Raw genomic sequence first — 25,630 nt, 5'->3', positions numbered from 1 at the left:
AGCATCCTAAAGAAGAGAAAAAGTGCATCTCTTTCGTAGCAAAAGTAAGGAAAATGCTTCTTTGTCTGCATTATAAAATCAGGAAAGATGTTGGAAATGAGGGGTTGTTTTGCATTAATTAAATAAAGATACTTTCATTGAATAATTCTCATCAGATCAACCTACTTTTCGATCCATATCACTCACGAACTGAAAGCTACCATGCAAGACCAGATCAAGATGAAGATCCATAATACATTAATATTAAGATATGATCAAAAGAGAATTAATTATATATCAAAACCCCATTGAAACCTGAAAACAAGGCTTTGGAATAAAGCCAAAAAAATAAAAGGAATAGCAATACCATTAAATTAAAAGCAATATCCCACTTTATTATTATATTTTATATAAATACATAGTGATTAGTGAGACTTAAAAATGTTTATACAGATCGGTAAATAGATAGATATAGATATAGATATGACCCATTCGATGTTAGGCACATGATGTGGCAAAGTAATCCATTCAAAGTAATTGAACAAATTTCAAAAAGCTCTTTCAGCTTTATCTTTTTTTGTGGAAAAAAATATCTTTTGGTAAGAATATGAGAAAGAAGATCATTGGCACAAGCTTTATGATTTTATCTCTTTATTCTCGCGTCCACCCTCTTCCACCTTTGACACGTTGTACGCAACCTACCTGGATTGGGACCCACAATTTAGACTTTTCAACACAGCGGGATGATGACGTGACGCAAATGATGTGTACGTAAAAGCTCAACTGCAGCTTTTCTACTCCACCTAGCTACCTCTAACCTGGCCTTTTTATCGGCTGTTACGTCCATATTTCGCGTTGGTTTCATGTTGTTTTAGCTTTCACCTATATATATATATATATATATATATATATATATATATATCTCAGCACTTCCCTAGCTTCTCTCCCTAAACCACCAAACCCCTCTCTCTCTCTCCGTCAAATTATTCTCCCTCGTCTCTCTCAAAATTTATCTCATTTTAGACTGACCCATCTCTCTCTCTCTCTCTACCCCACCTTCATGGCAAACTTCCAAGGAGGCCAAGATGTGCCTGAAATCAAGCTTTTTGGGAAGACCATTACGTTGCAGAATAGACTAGTAACGGAAGAACAAAAAGCTGGTTCAGATCAAACGTCAGTGGACAAGAGGCCAGATAAGATCATACCGTGCCCAAGATGCAAGAGCATGGAGACCAAGTTTTGTTACTTCAACAACTACAACGTTAATCAGCCCAGACATTTCTGCAAGGGCTGCCAGAGATACTGGACCGCCGGCGGGGCACTTCGTAACGTGCCTATCGGGGCTGGCCGGCGGAAAACCAAGCCACAGCCTCAAGGGCTAGGTGGGTTCTCTGAGAGTTGCTTGTATGATGCCGATGGGGTGCACCCGTTTGGGCTGGATGGGGTGGTGGAGGCAGAGTGGCATGTCATGGTGACCGAGGGCGGTTTCCGGCATGTTTTCCCTGTGAAGCGGAGGAGGAGTGGCTCAGGTGGTCAAACTTGCACTTGATCTTCCCTTTCTTGTTCTCTGCTTTTGAATTTCAGCAAGATTGACAAGATCCGAAAACATATACTTTTTGACAGACTGGTACATCTATGTACACATGACAGGTTCAGCTCAACTAATTAAATTAAGTAGACATGTAATTAACCACATAAATAATATAATTATTAGTATCAATTATGTTATATTAATATGTGATATATAAGTCGTCCTATTAATTAGTGGTGTTGATTTTGACTTGGACTGCAGCACCAAGATCAACCATCAGAATGAACATTTACCTAGTCTAGTCCTATTGACTGACAATTAGCTAGTCTCCATACATTAATATATATATATCTATATATATATGTATGTGTATATATATTTAGGCAAAAAATCAATCTGATCAGAGGGTTATGGTTCCAAATTCATCAAATTTAAAGCCAGGGGAAATCAATGGATGCAATTCATCATCATGAATAGTTGCAAATTTATAAGTGGATGGATAAGATCAATAATATTGGGTGCATGATTGATAATAAATCAAAGGCTAATGAAATCGCTCGATATAACATGGACACATATTAGTGCAAGCAAAAACACGTATATAAACTGTTCGATGCGCGTGCTGATGATCATATGTTGTTTGAAGTTCTTCGGTATTTTATATTAAATAAATAAATAACCCACAACTGATCAAATAAAATATCTGTCATGCATATATATTATATTATAATATATCTATATATATGTTATATATTGAGTTTGAATGTATGGTGCAAGCTGAATTAATATCTGAATCCACGCAGCATGCTCAAGGAAAACGTTAGTAAAGAGGTGGAGGTCATGTAAATAGAAATTCAGTTTGAATCTTCCAGTACCCCCGCATGCATGCATGGATACCCAGATCGAGTACAGGAATAATAAGATCCTACGTACGAACGTACATGACCTAACATATATTAATTGCTTCATAACACATACGTTTGTTGAGTAGTAGGTACTAGATCGAATAATGGGGAATTGGAGAATAGGATCATGATGCCACTGTCTATCAAAAATACGTAAATAGAAATTCGGGAATAATTATTACTTAATTAAAATGCTGTTAGATCTGGCGGGCTAGCTGAGAATGCAGGAAGCTGCAGGTAGGTGCCATCTGATATGGATTCTCCACCCATGCACTCACCCACCCACCCACATTTGGGCATGCAGAGAGATCAAGCAGTTTCTTTTTATACTTAATTTAAAAGGCAAACATCTCTCTAGATAACATTTATTGATCATGATCAAATGGTGGAAATTAAGTCGCGATATATATATATATATATATATAAATATGGAATGTGGCTGAGTTTAAGACGTTTTCTCCTTCGAACTTCGAAGTTCTATTATTCGAATTATCTTTCCCATCAAGAAGGGGGAAAGCCAAAACCAGAAGATTAAAAAAACACAAGATTCCAATCCCCTATTTAATTCATTACATGAAGTTGCAAAGTCGAGCTAGATTAATTAATAAGCACAACACCCATACGTGAGACACCATGCAAACAATCAGAAGTTATATATCATGATCCAAACCCCCGCAAACTACAACAAGAGGAGTACTAGCCCCAAGAGATCAACAATTAATCATATAAAAGTTGGAAATTAGGCTAGAAAAACCCCCCGCATTAGTGCATGCATAACGTTTTCGTAGTACATGATGAAAGATAAAAAACAAAAAAACTCAGTTTATTCGGTAAAGGGATCCCGGCCCCATATATGATGTCAAATTATCTTCTTCATTGCTCCTCCTCGGTGGCGGACATGCCGAGCTCTCTGAGCACCTTACTGCATTCACTAATAGGTTTCTTCTTCATGAAGCCAAGAGGGTTTGCAAGACGTACTGGGGATGCAATGCCATTGTTCTTTGTGAGGCTAACCCTAGCACTCTTCTTGAGGAAAGGGTCCTTGCTGACCTCGCTGCACTCGGGGTCGCTGCTCTTTGCGAGTACAACTTCGCAAATCTCCTCTTCGTGCTCCCCGTCGACCGGAATGCTGTAGGCTCCCGATTCATTGGTTTCTGCCTGACTGCTGTATGTTACGCTCCCACCTTCACGGTCCCTGCACTCTATCTTCACCGTTGCACCTGCACCAATTAACACAAAGCTTTTGGCTCAACAATGCAAGCAGTAATCAGAGACGTCTGAATTTTCAGGTTTTTTTTAATCAAATTAATCTAATTGTTCACAATCTCACATTGCAAAATTTGGCAACAAGATTTAGCCATGAATCAGGCAGTACCATGCATTGATTGCAAAAGTAATTATATGGATCATCCATTTTCTCTAACGAAAATGTTACTGGATTAATGCAAAAGTAGCTAGCGTTCTAGAGATTGTACGTACCTTTCATGGGCAAGCTGACCCTTGTTACAAATTGGGTACGGCAGGTGTCACAGTAAACTTTGCCCTCCACGAAGAAGCGGCTTTCGCAGTAAGCAAAACCAAGGAGGGACAAGAAGCAAAGGGCAGAGGCCAGAATGATAGTAGAAGACTTTGCCATTGTTGCTGCCTGCTTTTCTTCTTTGTATGTAGATTTTGTTTCAGAAGGCTATGCAAAAGGCAACGGGGCCCTCTTTTATAAAGGAAAAGCATGCAGTTACTTTTGGGGAATTTGTTAAGGCATCCTCGTTGGCTGTTATTTTTTCTGAGGTTGTAATTTTTCCTTTGTTTTGTGTGGTTGGTAAAGACAATATGACCTGCTCTTCTGTCCCTTAAATCTCTCTCGGTCTCGAGTATTTTCTCCACTAAAAAAATAACAAAATTATAAAAGAGTATTTTTCTTTCAATAATATTACTAAGAATAGGTAGTTCTGCCATCCAAGTTATCAAATGGGCCCGGCATTTCTAACACAAATCAAATGGTTCAGAACTTCTAGTACCCAAAAAAAATATCAATATGCAAATGATCCATACAAAATTTCCATTAACACTACAAAATTATTATTATTTTTTTGGTATTTTTGATACCCTAAAAAATGAACAAGTCTAGCCTCTGTATTTAATGGTACTTTGAAAGAACTAACCTAAACTAACCCCGTCTTTCATGCTAGCTATACCAATTGATATGCAGTGATCTTCAGAATTCCTTCACAAAAACTTAGGTACATCAATAACCAAAAGGGTGAGCTAGAAGATTCAACCCTTTTGCATTTGTGTATCTATATATAATATTCAAGTCAACGTTGATAGGTCTCCTTAATTGGCAATCTGAAGGTTTCAACTTTAAGGAAAAAGTGAGCCATCAGTTCCAACTCAAGGCATTTACAGTGATAAACCACCCAGCCACTGAATTTGCTTTTTTGCTACTGTGCACACATACAGTCGAAAATAGTTCTAATTCATGCTTTCAGTCCTCCATGCATGCCATCGTGTCTGAAAACACAGTACCTCTTTACACTTCCTTTTACTAAGCATTTCACCAGTTCTTTTCACTGATCCACAGCCTCCCTCCGTCAGTGAATTATCCAAAATTCCATCCATGAATTATGAAAAATTGCCGAATGGAGTATATATGGAAAAGGGCATGCTGGCTTAATTGGATCTTTATGCCAAAAAAAACAAGGAATTAAGAATCCTGAGATGGTTTCTTCTTGAGACCAATTTTCTCTTCTTCTTCTTCTTCTTCTTCTTCTTTTTTTGCCCCTTCCAAAAAAATCTCCATGCACACTATGTGACTCCACCCCTGATGCCCATGTTATGGCAAAAGTGATCATAAAATAACGATCAAAAGCAACCCACAGATTTGAAAGAGCGAGTAATAATAACAAAGAAAAGGACTATTAAATGCTAACACGGCTGTCCATATGGAGTCACAATTTGAATAGAGGATTATGAAGAAAAGGCCTCCGAAAGTATGAACTTTTGAAAACCTTCAGATTAAGGGGGACGGCATGGAGAGTTAAATCCTTAAATTTCAGGTTGCAAAAGGGATAACAATGCAAAGACACACTACAACAAATGATGGAACTTGAATTGATGCTCATCAGAGAGAAAAAAAAATGGCACCCTGAGACTGATACAGTGGTCATTTATTTCTCCGTCTACACATTTTGAACTCCAAGCCATGGACTGCTTCACTTCACTGCCAAAAAAATCAATTAATAAAAGAATAAAAGTCAAACCAAAGATATCTAAACAGAACTTCTACGTACAGTTGCCCCGTGCAAACGGGGCGTAAACCGTAGATATAATAATGCCATCTCAGTTTTTATTTATTATTAAAAACAAAAACAAAAACGAAAAACATAACATCCCACTTTGATTTGGTGCTCTGGTTTTTGAGATAGCTTCCATCGAGCTTGCGTGGTGCGTGGACTCTCTCTGTAAGGCTCTTGGATTTATACATCGTTGTGGTCTTCAAGTGGATCTATGCTCGTGGGTCATTTTCCTTGTGCGGGTCTTCGACTTCGTATTAGTGCAAAGTTCCATGAAATGTTTCGAATGAGTGCGGCTAGGGGTGTAAACTCAAACCGGAAAACCTGAAAACCGGACCGGACTGGACCGAACTAAACCGGATTTGAACCGGTCCGGTCCGGAACTGGTTTTTAAAATGTAAAAACCGGCCGGTTCCGGTCCGGTTACAGTTCCGGAATTTTTTGGACCGGACCGGACCGGACCGGTTGATTAAAAAAAATAAAAAATAATATTTTTATATATAATTTTTATACAAAATATTTTATATATATTAAATATTAATATATATAAGTTTTATATATAATGTATAATTCTAAATTTTTATGTGAAATTTTATATATAACATATATATTCATATATAAAATAATTTCTTATTATAATTTATAAATTATTACATAAATTGTTAATACTAAATCACTAAAAGTTTATAACTAATACTAATATATAACTTATAACTATAACAATAGTCTAATATATTAATAAAAGTATAAAACAGTTTTTTTTTTAAATTAGTTTTTTTTTTTTAATAAACAAATTTTTAATGACAAATTGTGAAATTTACATTTTAAAAAAATCGGAAAACCGGACCGAACCGGAAACCGGTAAAACCGGAAGTACCGGTTTAGGAGGGTAATCGGTGCGTAATCGGTTTTGAAAAATACAAAATCGGTACATACCGGTTTGGTCTTAGATTTTATCCAAAACCGGACCGATTACACCCCTAAGTGTGGCTATTTGTTCCCTGAGTTTACCGTAGTCTTCAATTCATTTCGTGGTCTTCAAATCTTCAAGTGGAGCTGTGCAGGTGTTTTCTTCAAATACTCATAGTAATTCTCAATATCCAAACCTCTGACAACCCATTATTAAAGAGCTTCAAGAGATTATATCTAACTCCTCCATTGTAAAAAACACACCAAAAGCATAATCAATATCCGAACAGTAACACAAACAGAGACCAAATTCAGAGCTAATTGAGGTGAAATTGCATGTGCAAAATTAATATATAAAACTGTACAAGTCCTCAAATTAAAAAAAAAAAAAAAATTTGAAAGAGTTCTCAGAAATGCTTGCCTTCAGGTTAAAGGGGAAGAGGTTAGGGTTAAGGGGTTTCAGAATGAACGAGATTGGGGGAGGGCTAGGGTTAGGGTTGATTCGGGATTGGCATCGTTCCGTGCTCCCTCCCTAGCTGAAGATGAGGCACACCGTGGCAAAGAGAAACTAAGGTGCGACGAAACTTAGGACTTACCAGGGTGGGTCTCAGAGAACTATCAAGACACTGAGGGAGGGAGGGCGGTGGCTTCGAGGGGAGGGACGTGCCATCTTCAACGGAGGCACTTCGAGGGATGGAATTGCCATCTTTGACTTCAAGTGAAATCACAGAGAGAGGGAATGGGGAAGGAAAAAATGTAGAGGGAGGAACTTGATATAAACGGTGCGTTTCGATAGGGACCAAAATTTTGAATCACATTTCGAGAGATTAAGACGGTGCGTTTTGAAATACTGATTCCACATCAGCAGCCATCGCATGGTGTCTACCACGGGCCACTGTCTTCAACATTTTTCTTTTGTAAAATAAGCAAACAACCTACCTCCACATCTTCACCTCCAGCTGCTTTAGCAGATCTGTCAGGCTTCTGGGCTGTTTCAATTGCAAGACAAAAAAAAACCAGAATTACCAACTCGCCCGGACAAAAAGACGATGGATTATAGGGCCTATCAAAGAAAAGTTTTTTTATTTTTTGTTTGGAGAACCTCACCAAGACAGGTACTTTGGAACCCACCATTGGGGAGTAAACCCCATATCTTCAACGGTACAACCCACTTGTCAGAACCTGCGTATGTCACCTAATTATGGGGGACTGTGCAGAATCAAACCCAGGATGTTTAAAGTCTACAGCTCATTCCAAACCCACCCGCCCCTAGGTCGCATCCTAATGGGTAGGGCAAACCAAAGAAAAGTGACGGAGAAATTTGCAAGGAATGTTCTCCCCTCCAACAGAAAAAATAAAAATAAAAATAAAACAGATGGTCGAACTGTGTAACAAGCCTTCATTTGTTTTCGTATCATTTTATCTCATTTTATTATTATAATTTTTTTAAATTTTAATATAAAATAAAATAAATAATTTAATTTTTTCAAATTTTAAAATAAAAATAATATTAAAAAATATATTCTAACAATACTTTATTTAACTTTTTAACTTTAATCTCAACTCATCTCACTTATAAAAAAAACAAGTCCTATAATTAGATAAGTCATGAATTTGCAAAAAAATAGACGAGCATTCCGGCCTCTTATCAATACAACAGATATAGAGTTATTTATACAGAAGATGTTAAAGAATTAAAAATTTTGATAGTAGTCACATAAGAATCATCAAGCGTAAAAGTCTGGGCAACATTAATTTCTTTTACAAATATCTGTTAGTTACCTTTATTTTCCGGGATGTCAGAAGTCCACAGTGTGAGGGTGTCCCTCAAGAGCTGCATGATTAATGTGCTGTCTTTGTAAGATTCCTCATTCAGGCTTCTTCGTTTGGTTACTAAACATCTCTCAATTCATCATTATAATTTTTTGAAATCTCAATACAAAATATAATAAATAATTTAATTTTTTCAAATCTTAAAATAATAATAATATTAAAAAATAATATTCTAACAATATTTTATTATCTCAACTCAACTCACTTCAACATCCAAACACAGCCTCAAACTATCCAACTCAAAGATAGCTACATCAAAAGCTTGCTTTGCCAGGTAACAAGCCCTAGCACGTAAATTACCATGTAAGAGGTACGTATAAGTAAATTCTCTCTCTCGCTGCACAAAACAAACTATATAATAACAAAGAAAGATATGATACTATATTTATACCTCTCAGGAGAGTTCAGGTTGTGTTTGAATGTTGAAATGAGTTAAGTTGAGTTGAGTTGAGATGATAAAATATTGTTAGAATATTATTTTTTAATATTATTATTATTTTGAGATTTGAAAAAGTTAAATTATTTATTATATTTTATATTGAGATTTAAAAAAATTATAATGATGAGTTGAGATGAGTTTGATATCCAAACACACCCGAATGATCTCGTAATAAAATACCGAGAAGTTCAAGGCCAAACCCAGTCTGATGGGATGTATAGAAGGTAAATCAGCCTCTGCTGTGGTAGAAGCTGCCTGAAAAATAATTACACTACAGGTGAGCAGATTGCACCAAAGCAAATGGACAAAAGAGCTGTAAGCATTCTACAACAGAAAACCGACAGTTAATTTGGTCCCCTGAACCAGGGTATATAATCATTTGAAAATCTCTCTACTTTCTTCATCATCCACTAGGTAGATAGATAAATGGCAAGGGTCAGAAGCAACCTAAAATCTGAAAATTTGATGAAGGTGATAAGGGGAAAAAATTTAACATTAACGTTGGATTTGTGGAGCCTAGTTCATTTTTGTGGTGGCTCGATTTGATGACCTAACTCTACAAAGATTCGTTACGATTTTTTGGTAGAATTTTAATGAGGCTTGGGCTATGGAACGCAGATTTGAGCCGAGGGGTCGGAAGAATTTTTTACCATGTTTGTGACTAGAGAAACGCCAAATAAAAAGTTCGCTCGACATTCGTGCGATAGATCGCTCAAGCGAAACTCAGGCAGAGAATTCACTCGACATTCTCTTGAACCCAAAAATTGTGAAATTAGAGTTTCAACCATACAACCTTATAAATATGTAATTAATGATTAGTATGATCGTCTGTAATAGTGTATTTTTGCCCCACAGTATATTTAGTCATTCTTCAAGATAATAAAATCATCTGCAGCTTCGTAGACGTAGGCATGTTGTCGAAGCATGTAAATATTTGTATCGTGTGACTGTTCTATTTTATTTTACTTTGTTGTCATCGTTTTTCACAACAATTAACTCTTTAGTTAAAAGAAATTAGAGAAAAAAAATTGAATAAAAATATTACAAAATGAAAATATTGTTATAATATAATTTTTGTTTCTGGGATTTGAAAAAGTTGAATTGTTTTTGTAATGACTAGGAAATAATTAGATAAAAAAGTTAAGATTTGAAATTGAAAAGTATTTGTATTTGAGTGGTATTTGAACTTTGGATGTTGAGATGGAATGAGATGAAACCATCTCAATATCCAAATGGGGCCTTAGTGGCTACAGCATCAGTGGCCATGCCAAACCAAAGAGAAATGATATTTGCAATCGTGGAGTGCGCAAGCGCCACACAATCTCACTGTTAAAAGTGAGTAATTACGAGATCTACATAAAAAAAGATTAATTTTTTTTTATGATACACCTCACTCTTTTTCAAAAGGATTGCTCAGCACTTGTACACTCTACAACTTTATCAGCATCACTATGAAATGTTTAGAGAAAGATAACACCAAATTTTATAAACTGGCAAGATAATTAAAATGCTTTGTATTTTGTATCCCCACCAGGAACATCAATAACTTTAACCATCCATTTGGTTGCTGACATGAACACAAAAATCATTTTTTATAGTCTAGATGCATAAAATATTTATATGACTACGCTGGGAGTCCAAATTTGTATCCGTATTGTTCTCTTATTTTAATTATCTTTCGCTTTCACAGATAGAGTGCAAATCCAAATCAAGAGCACCTACCTGATACGCTTTCATAGATTGATCAGTGGCCTCTTTCCTGTCATCACCAGACTTGAACTCCGCCAGATACCGGAAATAATCCCCTTTCCTGCAGCCACAGTACGCGCACACAAAAAAGAAAAATCTCAAAAGCCCTTAAAATCATAATACTGGAGAAATCAAATAACAATTTATCACAATCATTCACATTTTGTAGAAAAACATCGTGGACTCTTCGGCCGAGCACGAAGGGATGAGATGCTCGTCGATGACGCTCATGATCTCATTGCAAACGTTGGAGAGCTCAGACTCGACCTTCTGCCTGTACTCCTTGATCCGCTTCACGTTCCGATCGTTCCCTTTGGCTTCCTTCTGCTCTATCGAGGATAGGATCCTCCACGAGGCTCTGCGAGCTCCTACCACGTTCTTGTACCCGACGGAGAGTAGGTTGCGCTCTCCACGCTAAGTTCCACGTCAAGATTTGCCACTTTCTTCATCGCATCCACCATTTCTGCCAAATTCGAAAGGACTAGATTGAAAAATGCGGCAAAAAATGCATGGGAAAAAAAAGGAAAAAACCAAACTCAAGAAGCCTCACATTGACACGGATTGTTCAGTAAATCGAACAAATTTCCATTGAAGTATCCTACTAGCTCGAGCCAAGGACTTTTTCATTTCCAAGCAACCACAGATAAAATACATTATGTCCAAAAGAAACTACTTGGTATGAAAGACTTTAACTTTTTATTTTTTATTTTTTACAGATTTTCTCAGCCTCCAAACAGAGGACTATGGTTTACCGGGAAAAAGAAGAAGAAGAAGAAGAAGAAGAAGAGAGAGGGAGCTATTAGAGAGACAGAAAGAGTACCATCATAGCGCTCGGCTTGTTCAGCAAGCTTAGCGATGTAGACAAAGTTTTCTCTTTCTTTGGCGAAAGCCATGGCCGATCTCTCTCGCTCTCTCTCTCTCTCTCTCTCTCTCTGAGTGTGTATGTCCGAAAGTCTCAGCAGTAGAGAGGAGGGTGGCCCGGGTGGGTGGTCTGGTTCGGTGCGGCCAGTTGAAGGGGCCCCGGAAAATCCAAGTTACCAAACACAACAAAAAATCGGATGCGAATTTGCACGCGCGGTTTGGAGTCTTTGGACTACGTGCAACGTATATAGCTTACTCTATCTAACTGGACGGTGTTCCTAGGGGTGTACAAAATTCTGAAAATTTCGACTCCGTCCGACTTCCGCTCTGACCCCGACTCCGACTTCGTCGGAGTCATCGAAATTTGGAGTCGGAATTCGGAGTAGCTCCGAATATCTATTCGGAGTCGGAGTCGGAATCGGAGCTTCGTCGGAATCTGGTAAAATGTTGACGTACTCATTTTTTTATGACATTGAGTCCTTTTTTTTTTTTTTTTCCTTTGTGGGCTTGCTTATATGCAGCTCAAGAATCCATCTAAATTGAATCCACGACTTCATTCCTTCAACTCTATTTTGGCAGTGGGGAGATGCTATTTCAAGGTTTATATCATGTCAAAGTCTCTTTTTTCTTATCATCAGTGGTCTAAATTAACAAAAGTGTTTTTCGTTTTTACTTTTTTTTTTTTTTTTCCTTTTTCGGTTTATCAAACAAACACTTCACAGTACTTGAGTGAACCTTGGTGCTACCATTGATTCTAATACGGAGGGAGTCTATAGTAGAGCTTCTTTGCTTCTAGATTTAAATGAAGAAACCATGCCAGTTGGGTTAGCAATTGTAGGCCTTTCATACAATATAATAAGAGAAGTGCTATGGCTACAAAAAAGATTTTACAAAAGTAAACTCACAAAGCAAAAAAGATTTTGCAATGCTAGTGCTATGGATAAACACTAGCATTGCTTCTGAAGCACAAACTTCATGGAACTTTTCAGCAGACATAGCACTCTATTACCTGCAATGAAACAATTTGACAATCAAGGCACAATAACTTGGGTAGATGACACTTGCTTTTCTTCTTTTTAGCAGATATAATTGCTGAGTACACTTCAAAAGAAATACAAATCAATGGAATGCGAATGATCTGCATAAAAAACAAAAAAATATGACAAAATCACAAGCTAGTTATATAATGCAACCTCAGAGACCAGAAAGAAAGTACCCAGGAGCTCACTCTTTCTTGAACAAACATTTTAATATATGCAATTGTGTGTAGGAATAAGGAAATGTGTGTGATTCAGTTAACATATTCAGTGGCATTCTCCAATGCCATTGAATATGATCTGAATTAGGATAATTATATATATGGCATATATATCCTCTCTTTTTGGATTTGATCAATGAAAAAGGAGTTGAAACGGATCAATTTTTTGGATAGTTATTATGTGCTTGAGTCTCTCTTTGCATCCTTTTAAGTGAATATGTTTTATTTAATTTGCAGGTATCTTACTCTATTTTTTTTTTTTTAATTTGCAGGGAATATGCTTTCATCTGGGTCTGAATCAATGCCCAATGTGATTCATTTGGATAGTACTCAGCCTCCAACTTTGGATAGCTCTCTCCCAACAACTAGTCCTCAAGTTCGCCCTCCTATCACAAGAAAACGGGGAAGATCAGATGTATGGCAACACTTTACGAGGATTGAGAATGTCGAGGATCCCAATGAGCCCAAAGCCACGTGCATTGTGGTAAGGTTTTGTTATGTCATCCTAAAAAACAAGATACTTCATCTTTGAAGTACCATCATCAGACATGTAAAGTCTTTAATGCTAGTGGAGTTGGAAGGGTTAACCCCCAATCAAAAATGACTGGGACTAGGAAGACGGGGGTGGATGGTAAAACTAGCAGTCCTAGTGTTGGACTTGCTAAGTACAATGAACAAAAAATACGATTGGCGGTAGCTAAAATGATAATCATGGATGAGCTACCGTTTAGATTTGTAGAAAAACAAGGTTTTAAAGACTTTATGGCTGTAGTTGAGCCTAGATATCCAATCCCCTCTCGCATTACTATTATGCGAGATTGTATGAAAATGTACATGTTAGAAAAAGATAAGTTGAAGAACATGTTCATGGCATCTGATTATAAGATTTACATCACTACTGACATGTGGACATCAATTCAAAATCTTAACTATATGTGCATAACAGCCCATTTTATTGATGATGATTGAATCTTGCATAAGAGGATTATAGATTTTAAGAAAGTTCCTGATCACAAAGAAATAACAATTGCATAATTTTTTTTCATGTAGAGATAACTTTGAAGAATATTTTAAATGAGATCAATTGAAGATTACTTGAAGTACTTTTGGACCAAAACTAGCTAATCCAAGAGTAAGACCATTTTTTATTTTTCTTTTATTTTATTTATTTATTTTTTTTTTTGTGGGCATGTTCTTCAATCTTCACTTTCTTTCTTAGCAATAGAGGATGTCCAATTTTAGTATCATTATCCAATTTTTTGTGGGCATGCAGATTAGTTAGTTTTGAAGACAGGAGGAAGATTCATAAACACGCATGGATAGGATTCATGTGGACATCAATTTTTTGTGGGCATGCAGATTACTTGAAGTACTTTTTTATGGGTCCGGTTTAATTGATATGTATGCCAAGTGTGTTTGTGTTGGAAGTGCTCTCTAAGTGTTTGATAGGATTAAAGTAAGAGATGCTATGTTATGGAACTTTATGGATCAATACCTATCTTTTTTAGTTTTTTTTTTATGTGGATATTTACAAACATTTTTTTTATAAATTCTTGGAGTCAAAAGATTAAGAGACTAACATATATCTATTTTTCAAAAAAAAAAAAAATCGGGTAATCAGGTATTCCGAAAACAGTGTACAGGTCGGACAATTGGGTATCGGGTAAATCGGGTAACGGAATAGTCTTGGGGTCGGGTCGGGTCGGGTCAGAACAGTAAATTTCAAATCGAGTCGGATGAACAGTACTAAACATATGAGTTAAAGAAAAATGTATTCATAGAATTTTCAAATGTCGCCTATTCTTTTTAAAAATAATAATAAGTAAGGAATTTATATAAAAAAATTCATTTTTAATAATAAATTCTATTTTTTTAAATAAATACTCAATACTTATACAATTCTATCCAATATTATTCTATTAACTTAGAGTGTTGCAAGGATTCTGTCCAGTATTGATTACTGGGCGTGCTCTTAGACAAAATTAAGTTTTTTAATTTTTCTTGTGGACAGTATTAGCTTGCTGCTCAGCTTTAACCGTTGCATGCCCACTAACACAAATCTTTTTTTTTTTTTTAACATACTTAAATATTCTTAAAAAATAAAACATATATATCAATATACTAAAAATCACTTCTTTAATCATTAAATAAAAATAAAAATAAATACATAAACGGTAAAAATGAGGAGGTAACGTCAGGCGACATACTAGTATTTTTATTTTCTTATTCATATTTTTTTAACATTTCTAAAAAATTTTAAAAAATATTAATATATTAATAATCAATTCTTTAATTAGTTAGTAAGTACAAAAAAATTAAAAAAATGAAATGCATAAATGGTCAAAATAAATGGACAAAATAGAAGAACATAGCAACATTATTCAAAAAGTTATCCATGTTCCAGTCCAAGAATCTTCCTCGTCGAAAAAGTCAACATGAAACGAGGTTGTGATTAAAGAAATATTTTTTTAATAATATTATAATTTTTTTAAAATATTTAAAAATATTAAAAAATACAAGAAAAAAAAATCCTTTAAGTAACTCGGTGACTGTAGCATGGTCCATAAGTTAATTTTGGATTTGGCTTGGATTATTTACACGGGGATATAAATGCGTGTCAGTCATCTAAGGGATCCGGATTCCGCTTTCATCACAACCCAAGCATTTTTGTCGAGTGACAATCTGGATTGTGCTTCATTCGATTACTCACGTTTGGTACGGGTATGACAACCATTTGATAAGAACATGTCTCAGAACCCTGTTTCTTCCCTGAAAACTACTTGAAATATCAGAGGAGCCAACATGTTTCCACAGAACCACTGTAATAAATCGAGTATTCTACCTTAACTACAAGAAACTTGAAAATAAAAATCGAATGAATCGTCTTTTCCTCGGAGGTAAAACTCATTAGCTGCTAGACAAGAGGATAAGAATAGCAAGCTACAAATTCTGTTTTGGTAGGTCGCGTATTTCTATTACCATGAAATTCATAAATGAACGTGTCATGTTTCATCGAATAACACCGTGCATTCCACATGGAAGTCTATATTGGATAATAAGAGGTAGGCAAAGTTGTGCCAATGACCAATGGAAGTGCTTCCGTTTTACATTGAATTGTGTGATTATTTCACAAGTCTCAGCTACGTTGTACTTAGCGGACCCAAAAAAAAAAAAAAAGAACTAACAAGGGAATATATTAGTAGGGGTTTAAGGCGCTATAATGCACGTATCTATGTATGTTATAGGCTGGCAGCAATGAACGAGGAAGATTCTTGTTGTTTTAGGGTGTCTGCAACATGAGCGACCACCCCAGCACCAGCGTTGTGTAGCCACTCATTTTTCACCTAAATTCAGGCAACAAATCAAATTAAAGACTAAAACCAAGGAGCAAACATCTCCAAATGAAAAGTTGGGTCGAGTCCGTACATGAATGTTGTTATGGGCGAAAAAGGGCCAGAATGCAGAATGAAAGCTGACATCAACCTTTTTCCATCCTAATTGCTGTAATCCACGTATCATTTCCTCTGTTAACAAATTAAAACCACCATTAGTACGAATCCCGGCCGTGAATTGACACATCTGTGGCAAATTGATGTTACCTTCCATAATTTCATGGTATTCCACTGTATGTTGTATGCTGGGTTCCTTTTGTGCCGCTTCCTTTGCTTTGACTGCTTCCGGAGGAAAATGGGGGCCATCAGAGGCAACTGGGGGACAGTAATCTACGTCGACAACATGCTTATAACCATCCAAAGATCGGCGAGGAGGCTTCTAATTAAGTAGAAAATTTCAGGATGATATATAAACAGCAAGACAGATGCAAAAGTTTCCATCACCAAAATAAGGAACTGCTTTTTCTAGCATGGGAAACACTTGCAATGAACCTTTTCAAATTGCTGGTTTCCAACTATAAAGGGATTAAACAACTTAAGAGCTTGTAATGCCAGTTAAAAAAAATTGTCACATATTTTAAGATTTATCAAGCGTGGTATTTCTAGCAGCAAACAGCTCCTTCATAAATTCACCAGACCATGGGGACTTCACAAGGAAGTCCACATAGATTTGACACGAAAAATGAATAATAATAAGTTGAGAAGTGCGTATGAGTGCACTAACCAATTAATCTTCTCCTAACTAATTAACCATCAGCACATCATGTAGTTCAAGAAGATAATTCACAAACTCACCTTAGAAAGTTCTGACTCCCTCCTTATGGAGGATGTGCGCCAACCAACCATATCTATTGATGTTAAAGATACTAATGCAGAAAAAACAAATGAGAAGAAAGTCAACAAAGCCAACTCATTGACATTAAAAATAAAAGAAGGTATATGATGCAGTAGGATACGATCATAAGATACATTAGCGTAAAGAATACGGCATCGAAAAGTGCCTAGGGAGGATCTACAAAGCAAAACAGATTAAAAACGTTAGACTTGCAGTGGCATAGAATAAAATGTGTTTAAGAACAATAAAAACCTTTGTCAACTTACATAAATTTCCCATCTTCACAATCAGATGCCATTCGTAGAAGAAGAGGTGGTCTATCGGGTTTACCATCAGTGAGGAACAGCTGACTACCAGTTCGGCCAACAATTATAGGAGCTAGTGGTGGAGCCAATTTCTCTAAGATGGGAACTCCAAACAAAAATGGAAGCTGAAGAACAACCATGAAAGATTGAATTTGGAAAAATTAAAAAAGGAAACTGAACTGTGTGGAATCAGGTGCTACTGGTTGCACTACTAACCACGAACAATAATTAACTCTTCAATAATAGATTCATGACTTGGATTAAATTCAATAACAATGAAATTCAATAAGCATAAAGTAAAAGATAATGGGATACACAACATTATTGACCGCTCGCAATTTAAGAAAGAAAAAATATACTGTTGTTTCTAACATTTTGGTTTCTCACTAATGGAATCCAGTACAACTGATCACGAAGGAATATTAATTATTAATAATTTCTTTAAGAGTTATCAGTGTCATAATATGAATCCTGATTTCTTTTATCAGTACACTACTGTATTTTAAATAGTTTGGAATTATTTATTCTTCATTTAAGAATAGACTGGATCTCCTTTCCTTGTAGAAATAGAATGAGGGACGAGATCATGAGCTCAAGATAGAGGGTACAAGGATAAACTGCCAATGATTAAAAAAAATAAAAATGTACTAATTTGGGATAAGACGTAGGAAAAATGGGTCAAGCAACCAAGGAAGTAAACAACTTGAACATTAGGCCGTTTGTTTCTGCAAGTACACTTCTCAATATTCTGATGCGAGGATATTTAATAAAACCACTACCTTGACAGCTATAGATTTAGGCTCAGTTTGGATTGAGAAACACTCTTAACCCATCTCATCTCATCTCATCATTATAACTTTCACAAATTCTCACATAAAATACAAAATTCCACTTTTTCAAATTTCAAAACAATAATAATATTAAAAAATAATATTCTAATAATATTTTATTCAACTTTCATTTCAACTCATCTTATCTCAACTCAATATCCAAACCTAACCTTAACCTAAAAAAAACATGTACCCAATGGTCTTGAGAAATTGGCAAACAGAAACGAGATGTAATTTAATCTTCTCCTACAGAAAATATTTTCTACTTTTTTTTTTTTCTTTTTTTACAAGTAAGAAGTTTTATTAATCCACGTAAATAGGCAATGCCCGAGTACACATGAAGTATACAAGAAAGAGCCTAGTTACAAACTACTCGCAGAAAAGTAATTAAAACTCGCTCCATTCAATACTGAAGCCCAAAGCAACAATGTGTGATAGAAAAGGGCCCTAAAACCATCCGGAGAGCGTTCCCTATTTTCATAACATCAACCATTTCTTTCATCACTTCACTCCGTTCATAACATCGACCATATTTTTTACTTCTCAGAAATGTAACTTTATCTTCTCTATCCACACATACAAGCAGAAAATCCCATAACATAATAAGACGACCACATACATGTAGGAAATATATAAGTGTGAAAGAATGACATGATGAGCTATACCCTCAGGGACAAACCTGTTTTCTCCCTCTCACCCCAAGATGTGGGGTTGCCAAGGTAATAAAATTGATTGGCTCCAATCCAGCAATCATACCTCGTCTTGAAGAGCATGCTGTTTGTGAATTTGCCACCGTAGAACTAGCATCATCATCAGGTTTGCCACCACTTAAGAAGCCATGTGGTGTATAAAGAACAGCAACAGCATATCTTGCAAACAAGCCACCAAGAGAATGGGCCAAAAATGAGATCTTTTTCAGGCTGTCAGTCTTTTGCACAACTTGCATGACCTGTTCATGACAGCAATACTAAGTCATTTTGAAGAAAGCCACAAGCTAGATTAGATATAAATGGAGCTGAATTTTTTGAACACGTTTTTGCATAGATTTGAATACTCACTTCATCTGCTAATCGCTTTCCAGCTCCTTCAATTCCAGTAAAGGTTTTAGTATATGTGTTAGAAGAACTTGCTGCACGCAGAAGGAAAATCTTATACCCAAACAGTTTTTGCTATTGTTTATAGAGAACAAAGTTTAACAATGAGGTTTTTGTCATATCTTTTCTTTTTCTTTCATACTAACTCTAACCTGGTCCTTTCCAGTTTTCCGTTCCAAATAAAACCATCATATTCACCATTAACACCCTTTGACTGATGTATTTATCATTCTTCTTTTATGGTGCCTAACATAACCTAATCAGTTGTGCCTCTTAATTTGAAGAAAAAAAATAAGGGTTGAACCTCTTAATTTGATACAATTCAGCTCAACTGAGACTTATTGAGTTGATTTTAGAGGAATTAGGAGGTCCAGATGGCCTTATCTCAACACATTCATTACCAATGGATGAACTTTCCCCGAAAAAAGGGGAAAAAAACAGAGAGAGAGAGAGAGAGAGAGAGGACATACCATAAATTAAGAAGTTTCTTCCAAGACGCTTTTTTAACTCTGCTTCTACATATATCCAGTCACTTGGGCTGCACTACAGAGAAATCAGTCAACTAAATATACACTTAAGAGATAAAAAGCCTGAGAAAAACATAACCATGAAGACATTAGCGGGAACACAACCATGAAAATCGGGAAGGTACTGATGAACTAGAGCAACGTTAGTAGTTCATAGATGAAAAGGGATTTTCACATTTTGAACACAAACATTTAATATTCGCAGTGGCAACTGAAAACTGGAAAAAAATAAAAATTAAAAATTAAAAATTAAAAAAAAAAAGAAGAAAAAAAAAGAGGAATATGAAAGGGAAATTTAGAGTAGAAGATGGTCAATGAATGTGTAACGACCCGGCCCAATAATTCTAAAATCGGAATATTTATAATTTTTATTGGGTTTAAATTATATTTAATGGGCTACATTGGATAAACTCACGAGTGATAAATTATTGAGATTGATTAAGAATTTTAATTAGGTTCAATAACTAGGTTAAATCTCATTTATTATTTATTGAATGAGTTAAGACTTTTTTTCGGATTTAAAGATCAGTCATTAGAAGTTTATTTCAATTTAAAAGCATTACTAATTGAAGTCTCCTATGCAGTCTCAGTCACTGTCAATCCTACATTGGATGGACTACTAGATCATGTTTTTAAATTCAAACTCTCTTCTTAGATGATCACGACTGAAAGTTCAACAGATTAGTGTCACGACATGTATTACCCGAGTCCAACTCAAACTGATCGTCACCCTCTCTCAAATCTCTCTATAAATATCTTCTTTCCATGTATTATTTGGAAAAAAACCATAAACCTCTCAGTTCATCACCGTGATCGAATTTGTATCAAAAATTTTAGGAAGCAACAATACAATATAAGTAGCTTGATCATAAATTAGGATTAACATACATTAGCTAGTTATATATATTATTATTAAAACCAATTCTTTTGAAGCCAGTGCTTATGTACCAAGCATGTTATGATATTTGCTAGCACATCATTCATCATGTTTAATTCCGCATATTATAGTTAGATATGTAATATGCATCTCACGTTGCATAAGACACGTAAACTTTCATAAAATCAAGTATAAGATAAACTCATAACAATTAATCAGATGGTCATTCAGATGCATGGCTTATGAGTGGATGTGCAAGCCACGAAGCTAAACATGATCCACCATAGTATGTTAGAATATTATTAGCAGCTCCCCTTGTGGCCGCAAGAGATAGTGTCGGTGCACAACCTTGCACACATGGTTAAGTGTGTGGGCCAGTGAGATAAGCATGATAAATTAGATAATTCAAGACAACACATGCATGACATAAGCATATGTATGGATGATCATGATTTTAAGTTTTCAACATAAAATATTTTTTGAAAAATCTCATGTTAAGTAAGTTTACGTTATGATGGGTTTCTTACTGAGTCATCGACTCATTTTAGTTTGTTTTTATATTTTTAAACCACCCTAGATTAGGATAATTATGAAGATAGAGTTGCAGGATAAAACTTAGTCCAAGAAGGCATAACAGTGGCCTAGATCATGTACGGAGATTTTAAGTTGTGATTTTTATGGCACAGGTCTTGAAAAATTTTAATAAATGCTTCCATGCACTCTCTTTTATGATTTCAATATTTTAATAAAAAATTATTTTATTTATAGAATCTTTGTACTTGGTGCTTCCTTTAAAATAAAAGAAAATATTTTTAAATCAAGATTCACTAGTAGCACTTCAGCTCCTAAAAATTTTTAAAAGTGACTTTATTATTAACTGTGGCCCATGGGGAGCAAAGTGTTACAGAATGCTAATGTGCACAATTTCCAATGAAGACAGTAATTTGAAGTCTTTTCTTCATTTGAACAACAACTATACCAAATACGAATAGCGTATGCCACCCCTCAATTACTTTCTTCTATATATTAGCTTTAACTTACTCAATCTACACTCTCCATGCAATCTTTCATCAAAATATAGGTATATACCTTGCCAAGATGCCATGAACTAGGACAAGAAGATGATCGGGTTCATTTTTTGCATTCGCAATGCCCCTGGATGACGCAGCATTTCCCTGGGTGGTGGTACCCATAGCTTGAGCTTTAAGGCCCTGATGTCTCCAACTATTTGTGCCTGCACAAGTTTATTTAACGTCCTCAATCAAAATGAAAATCGGAGCCCACTCCCTCAAGGTATGACTGGATCATACATCCAAGGCATGCAGACATACACAAACTGACGCACGGGATTTAGCGTTTCAGTTTGGGCATACAAAGGTTTACTCGAGTAATTGACCTTGTCAGTGTTGATAATCAAGAACCAGAAAAGCATCCATTGGTCTACAAAAGGAATAAAATGCCCAAATTTTGATCAAATGCTCCCCTACACCAAATTATAGTACTAATTATTGATGTCCCCTTTTTGAACCGACGTTTTCTCTACTGATCAATGTTTGACCGATGGAAGCTGTCAAACTAATTTTGTGCCACCTGGAACACAAGTCTACAAGCAATAAAAAAAAATGGAGAAGAAGAAGGGAAGATACAATATGAGAATGGACAAGTTCCGAGGAAGAAATTGGTTACGGCAACAGGGTCCAAAAGTCCAAAGTTCCTGTCGACTATAAGCTAACGTTTTGAATTTTAAATCTGGAAGGTCATAATGTTCCTAACAGAACAATAAAAGTGGGCAAAACACCGGTCTCAAATTCAATTAAACCAGTAATCAAGCATTTCCCTAGAGAATGAGTAGATTAATCTACTTACAGTGTGAATCCCAGTATGACTTATCTAATATCCCAGACACACAGATATTGTAGTCAGAAAATATCGCCATTTTTTTCGACTCGCTTATCTTATATCGACTAATTTGCCAAACAATACCTCTCCTAATGCTTCTATCTCTAGGTAAAAGCTGAGAAAGCTAATACATACACAAAAGAGAACCAGTTCTAAATCCTATTTGAAATCCAGTGATTATAACTGTAACCACTCCAGTTTCTGAATGAAATTCTCTTCAATTCAACCAAAGAGAGAAGAAAATATAGAAAAGAAAGTTATTACCGGAAGAAAGGCTCAATCCCTGACCATGATTGAAGGAAGAAGACGAACAACACGAAGAAGACGAGGAACACGGCGTCGTTGAGGAGGAAGGATAGGCGGGAGAGCCTAGAGGTCCATGTGTCCCATTCCTTCGGTTGGCACTAAACCTCGGGGAATAACCACACCGAGCGTGAATCAAAGACGCGGAAGCCATGCACTCTATATATATATTTTTATTAGGAGACGATATGCAGAGAGATAATCCTATTTTCTCGATTGAATCAAAGCGAGGTCAGCATCGACGCCATAATGCTCTTATCAGGCGAAGTCCATGCCCTGCCTGCGCTGCGGCTACGCGATAGGGTCGACAAGCCAAGCTAGCGGGGTCGGAGGCGTAATTTTGTTGCAACGTTGGGCCTATTTTCTTCGATGCGCTGTAGACTCGGACAGATACGACGGAGAGCGAAAGGGAAAAATCTGGTGCTTCAGGACAAAACCCATTTCGTTGATCCAGAAAAGAGGACCGGTCGTAAAGGGGGAGAGTCACGCCGAAGTATGGTCACCAACCAATGGGATTTGGTAGCTGCGGATAATCGAGGGACCGTTTCGGTAATTTCGAACTCGGTGTCCAATGAGATAACGTCACGTGAAGTTAATTGAGGGTAAAAGTTTTCTAGTCTCGTAAAGTGTGTGCTGACGTCGTCATTTTGTCTTGGTAGGAAAGCGAGTCGGGTGGCGTCAGATGGGCCGGGCCCATTATTGTTGAGAATTTGCTTTCGGCCAGGTTTCTCAAGTGGTAGAATGATTTGTTTTTTAAGAAATTCGTACATTACTCCAATTATAAGTTTTGTTTGGTTACTAAACATCTCTTAACTCATTATTATAATTTTTTTAAATCTCAACATAAAATATAATAAATAATTCAATTTTTTTAAATTTTAAAATAATAATAATATTAAAAAATAATATGCTAACAATATTTTATCATCTCAACTCAACTCACTTCAACATCAAAACACAACCATAATATCCATTTTTTCTTTTATAGACTGGGGAGGAGATCGAATCATCTCCATTTTAGAGACGTGGATGTTATGTTATCAGGCCCCGGGCCGTTTACAATGTCGACTTTTTTTTTATAAACGTGTGACTTATTAAAAAAATATAAACATAATATGGTAAAAGGGAATATAGAGTTTGAGTTAGTCTTTTTTTTTTTTTTTATGTTTATGGACGTCTTTCTATTTTAAATATATATTTTTTATTTTTTAATAAAGCACATGGCACCAAGTGGTGGTGCCACGTCTATGGACAAAATGAGCAATATAACTCAGACGATATAGTAGAAATTCTCTTATTTTTTTCACAAATAGTAAGTTTTAAATAAGTTATAATTATAGGAGAACTAATGAAATAAAAATAATTAAAGATGTGACCCATTAGTTGGTATAACTGGTATAGATATAAAAGATTCATGATAAATAACAAAAAATCTCTATTTTTAATAGCTTAGTATCTTCAAGCTTTTAATTTGAATAATATTATTTAATTATTAGATTCTACGTAACGGCTCGATCCCAAAAGTTTAGGGAGTTAGCTCTTGTCATTTAAAATCGTCTTCCAACCACATGGTATATATACTCCAAAATTCTTTATCAAACATATACTTATTGTTTTACATCAACTACTTTAGTATAATTAATGTAAGACATCACAAAGTCTCAAACCATCCCAAATACCCAAGTCAACAGAATAACAACTCTATTGAATGCAATTCTCCAGTAATCAAAGTATCATCTTTGCACTTAATTCACTATACTCACACAATCGTACCCATACTTCATATTCTTGATCATTAACTGAAACATCCAAAACATCTAAAAATATTATGGAGATAAGGAGTGAGTTATCAACAACTAAATAAATAGAGAACATATACTAATATGTAAACATTAACATTTTCAGAGACTTCATAATTCAATAACAAATCATTTCGGTTTCAATATGCAGATTTCAAAACATGTTATTAGAATATCAAAGCAACATTTTCAAATTGTTCATATTCAAAAGTCTTTTGGCATAACATGATTGAACGTCATCATCTTATCATATCAGATACCATGTTTAACTCCTGGTAGGGTTGTGTTATCCCGAGTGGCCAAACTAGGCAGTATCAGAATGTGAATATTTCCTTTATTCATTCTCGAAACTCTGAGTGTGCACATACAAAGATCATGCAGAAAAACCTCTTTATTTTCAAAGTAAGTGCACTCATATTAGAGATGTTGGTACCAACCATATAACATAATCAGAATCATCATATTAAAACCAGAATCAGAAACATAATCAGGGTATCATGCTAAAGGTTTTTTAGATGCCACATCATATCGAAATAGAGTACTGAACATATTCAATATCATTTTCACATATCAAACAAATTCAGAACATCTTCATATAACAAGTACAAATTTTTAAATTTCATATTCGTTCTTTTTGCACAGTTCAAAAACAAAATGCAAAACTTTTTGCTCATGTCTATACTAGTCATATCAGAAAATGCTTTTTCTTTTATACAGATTTTGTGAGTAATGCATAATACATAACTAAGATTGTTTTTCCATTTCTTTTCAAAATATATCATGCATATTTTTCACAAATCAACCTCAGTTTATTTTAATAGATTTTAATGCATATTCAGTCCATTGAACCAGAATAGAGCCTATTAGCTCCAACGACTAATATAACAACTCCAAGGGTATGACCTTTAAGTGATGTAGCTGGTTCAAAACAATTGGTAACTACATTAAACTTCCATGCTAGTATAGATCCATCCTGCATATTAGCAAAAAACAAAACATTGCCCACAACTATCGC

General features: G+C 35.5%; 3 protein-coding genes and 1 pseudogene across 4 annotated transcripts; 1 reads left to right on the top strand and 3 right to left on the bottom strand.

The window, feature by feature from the left end:
- The first annotated feature begins 913 nt into the window (after nt 1-913).
- On the top strand, nt 914-1,707 carry LOC109004392 (dof zinc finger protein DOF1.5-like). The gene has a single exon (XM_018982923.2). The coding sequence runs from the start codon at nt 1,040-1,042 to the stop codon at nt 1,526-1,528; it is 489 nt and encodes a 162-aa protein (XP_018838468.2). The 5' UTR covers nt 914-1,039; the 3' UTR covers nt 1,529-1,707.
- A 1,284-nt stretch (nt 1,708-2,991) lies between these two features.
- LOC109004442 (olee1-like protein) lies at nt 2,992-4,125 on the bottom strand. The gene is made up of 2 exons (XM_018982988.2): nt 3,895-4,125; nt 2,992-3,635 (listed from the first exon to the last, which is right to left on the bottom strand). Exons 1-2 carry the CDS (start codon nt 4,049-4,051, stop codon nt 3,289-3,291), a joined length of 504 nt encoding a protein of 167 aa, XP_018838533.2. The 5' UTR covers nt 4,052-4,125; the 3' UTR covers nt 2,992-3,288.
- A 4,263-nt stretch (nt 4,126-8,388) lies between these two features.
- LOC109004386 lies at nt 8,389-11,528 on the bottom strand (annotated as a pseudogene).
- Nucleotides 11,529-15,695: 4,167 nt separating this feature from the next.
- On the bottom strand, nt 15,696-23,242 carry LOC109004441. Of its 2 annotated transcripts, none has more exons than XM_018982986.2 (11): nt 22,778-23,242; nt 21,704-21,848; nt 19,681-19,748; nt 19,175-19,245; nt 18,796-19,065; nt 17,248-17,411; nt 17,103-17,158; nt 16,942-16,994; nt 16,354-16,525; nt 16,181-16,278; nt 15,696-16,098 (listed from the first exon to the last, which is right to left on the bottom strand). In XM_018982986.2, the coding sequence occupies exons 1-11, from the start codon at nt 22,968-22,970 to the stop codon at nt 15,994-15,996; spliced, it is 1,395 nt and encodes a 464-aa protein (XP_018838531.1). In that variant the 5' UTR covers nt 22,971-23,242; the 3' UTR covers nt 15,696-15,993. The 2 variants fall into 2 exon arrangements, with proteins under 2 accessions (XP_018838531.1, XP_018838532.1); XM_018982987.2 differs by having other exon boundaries at nt 16,354-16,522.
- Nucleotides 23,243-25,630: the final 2,388 nt, after the last annotated feature.

The sequence above is a fragment of the Juglans regia genome, chromosome 3 (assembly GCF_001411555.2).
Source record: "Juglans regia cultivar Chandler chromosome 3, Walnut 2.0, whole genome shotgun sequence".
Lineage (NCBI taxonomy): Eukaryota > Viridiplantae > Streptophyta > Magnoliopsida > Fagales > Juglandaceae > Juglans > Juglans regia.
The sequence above is the reverse complement of the archived record's forward strand: the minus strand, read 5'-3'. Positions and strand labels throughout refer to the sequence as shown.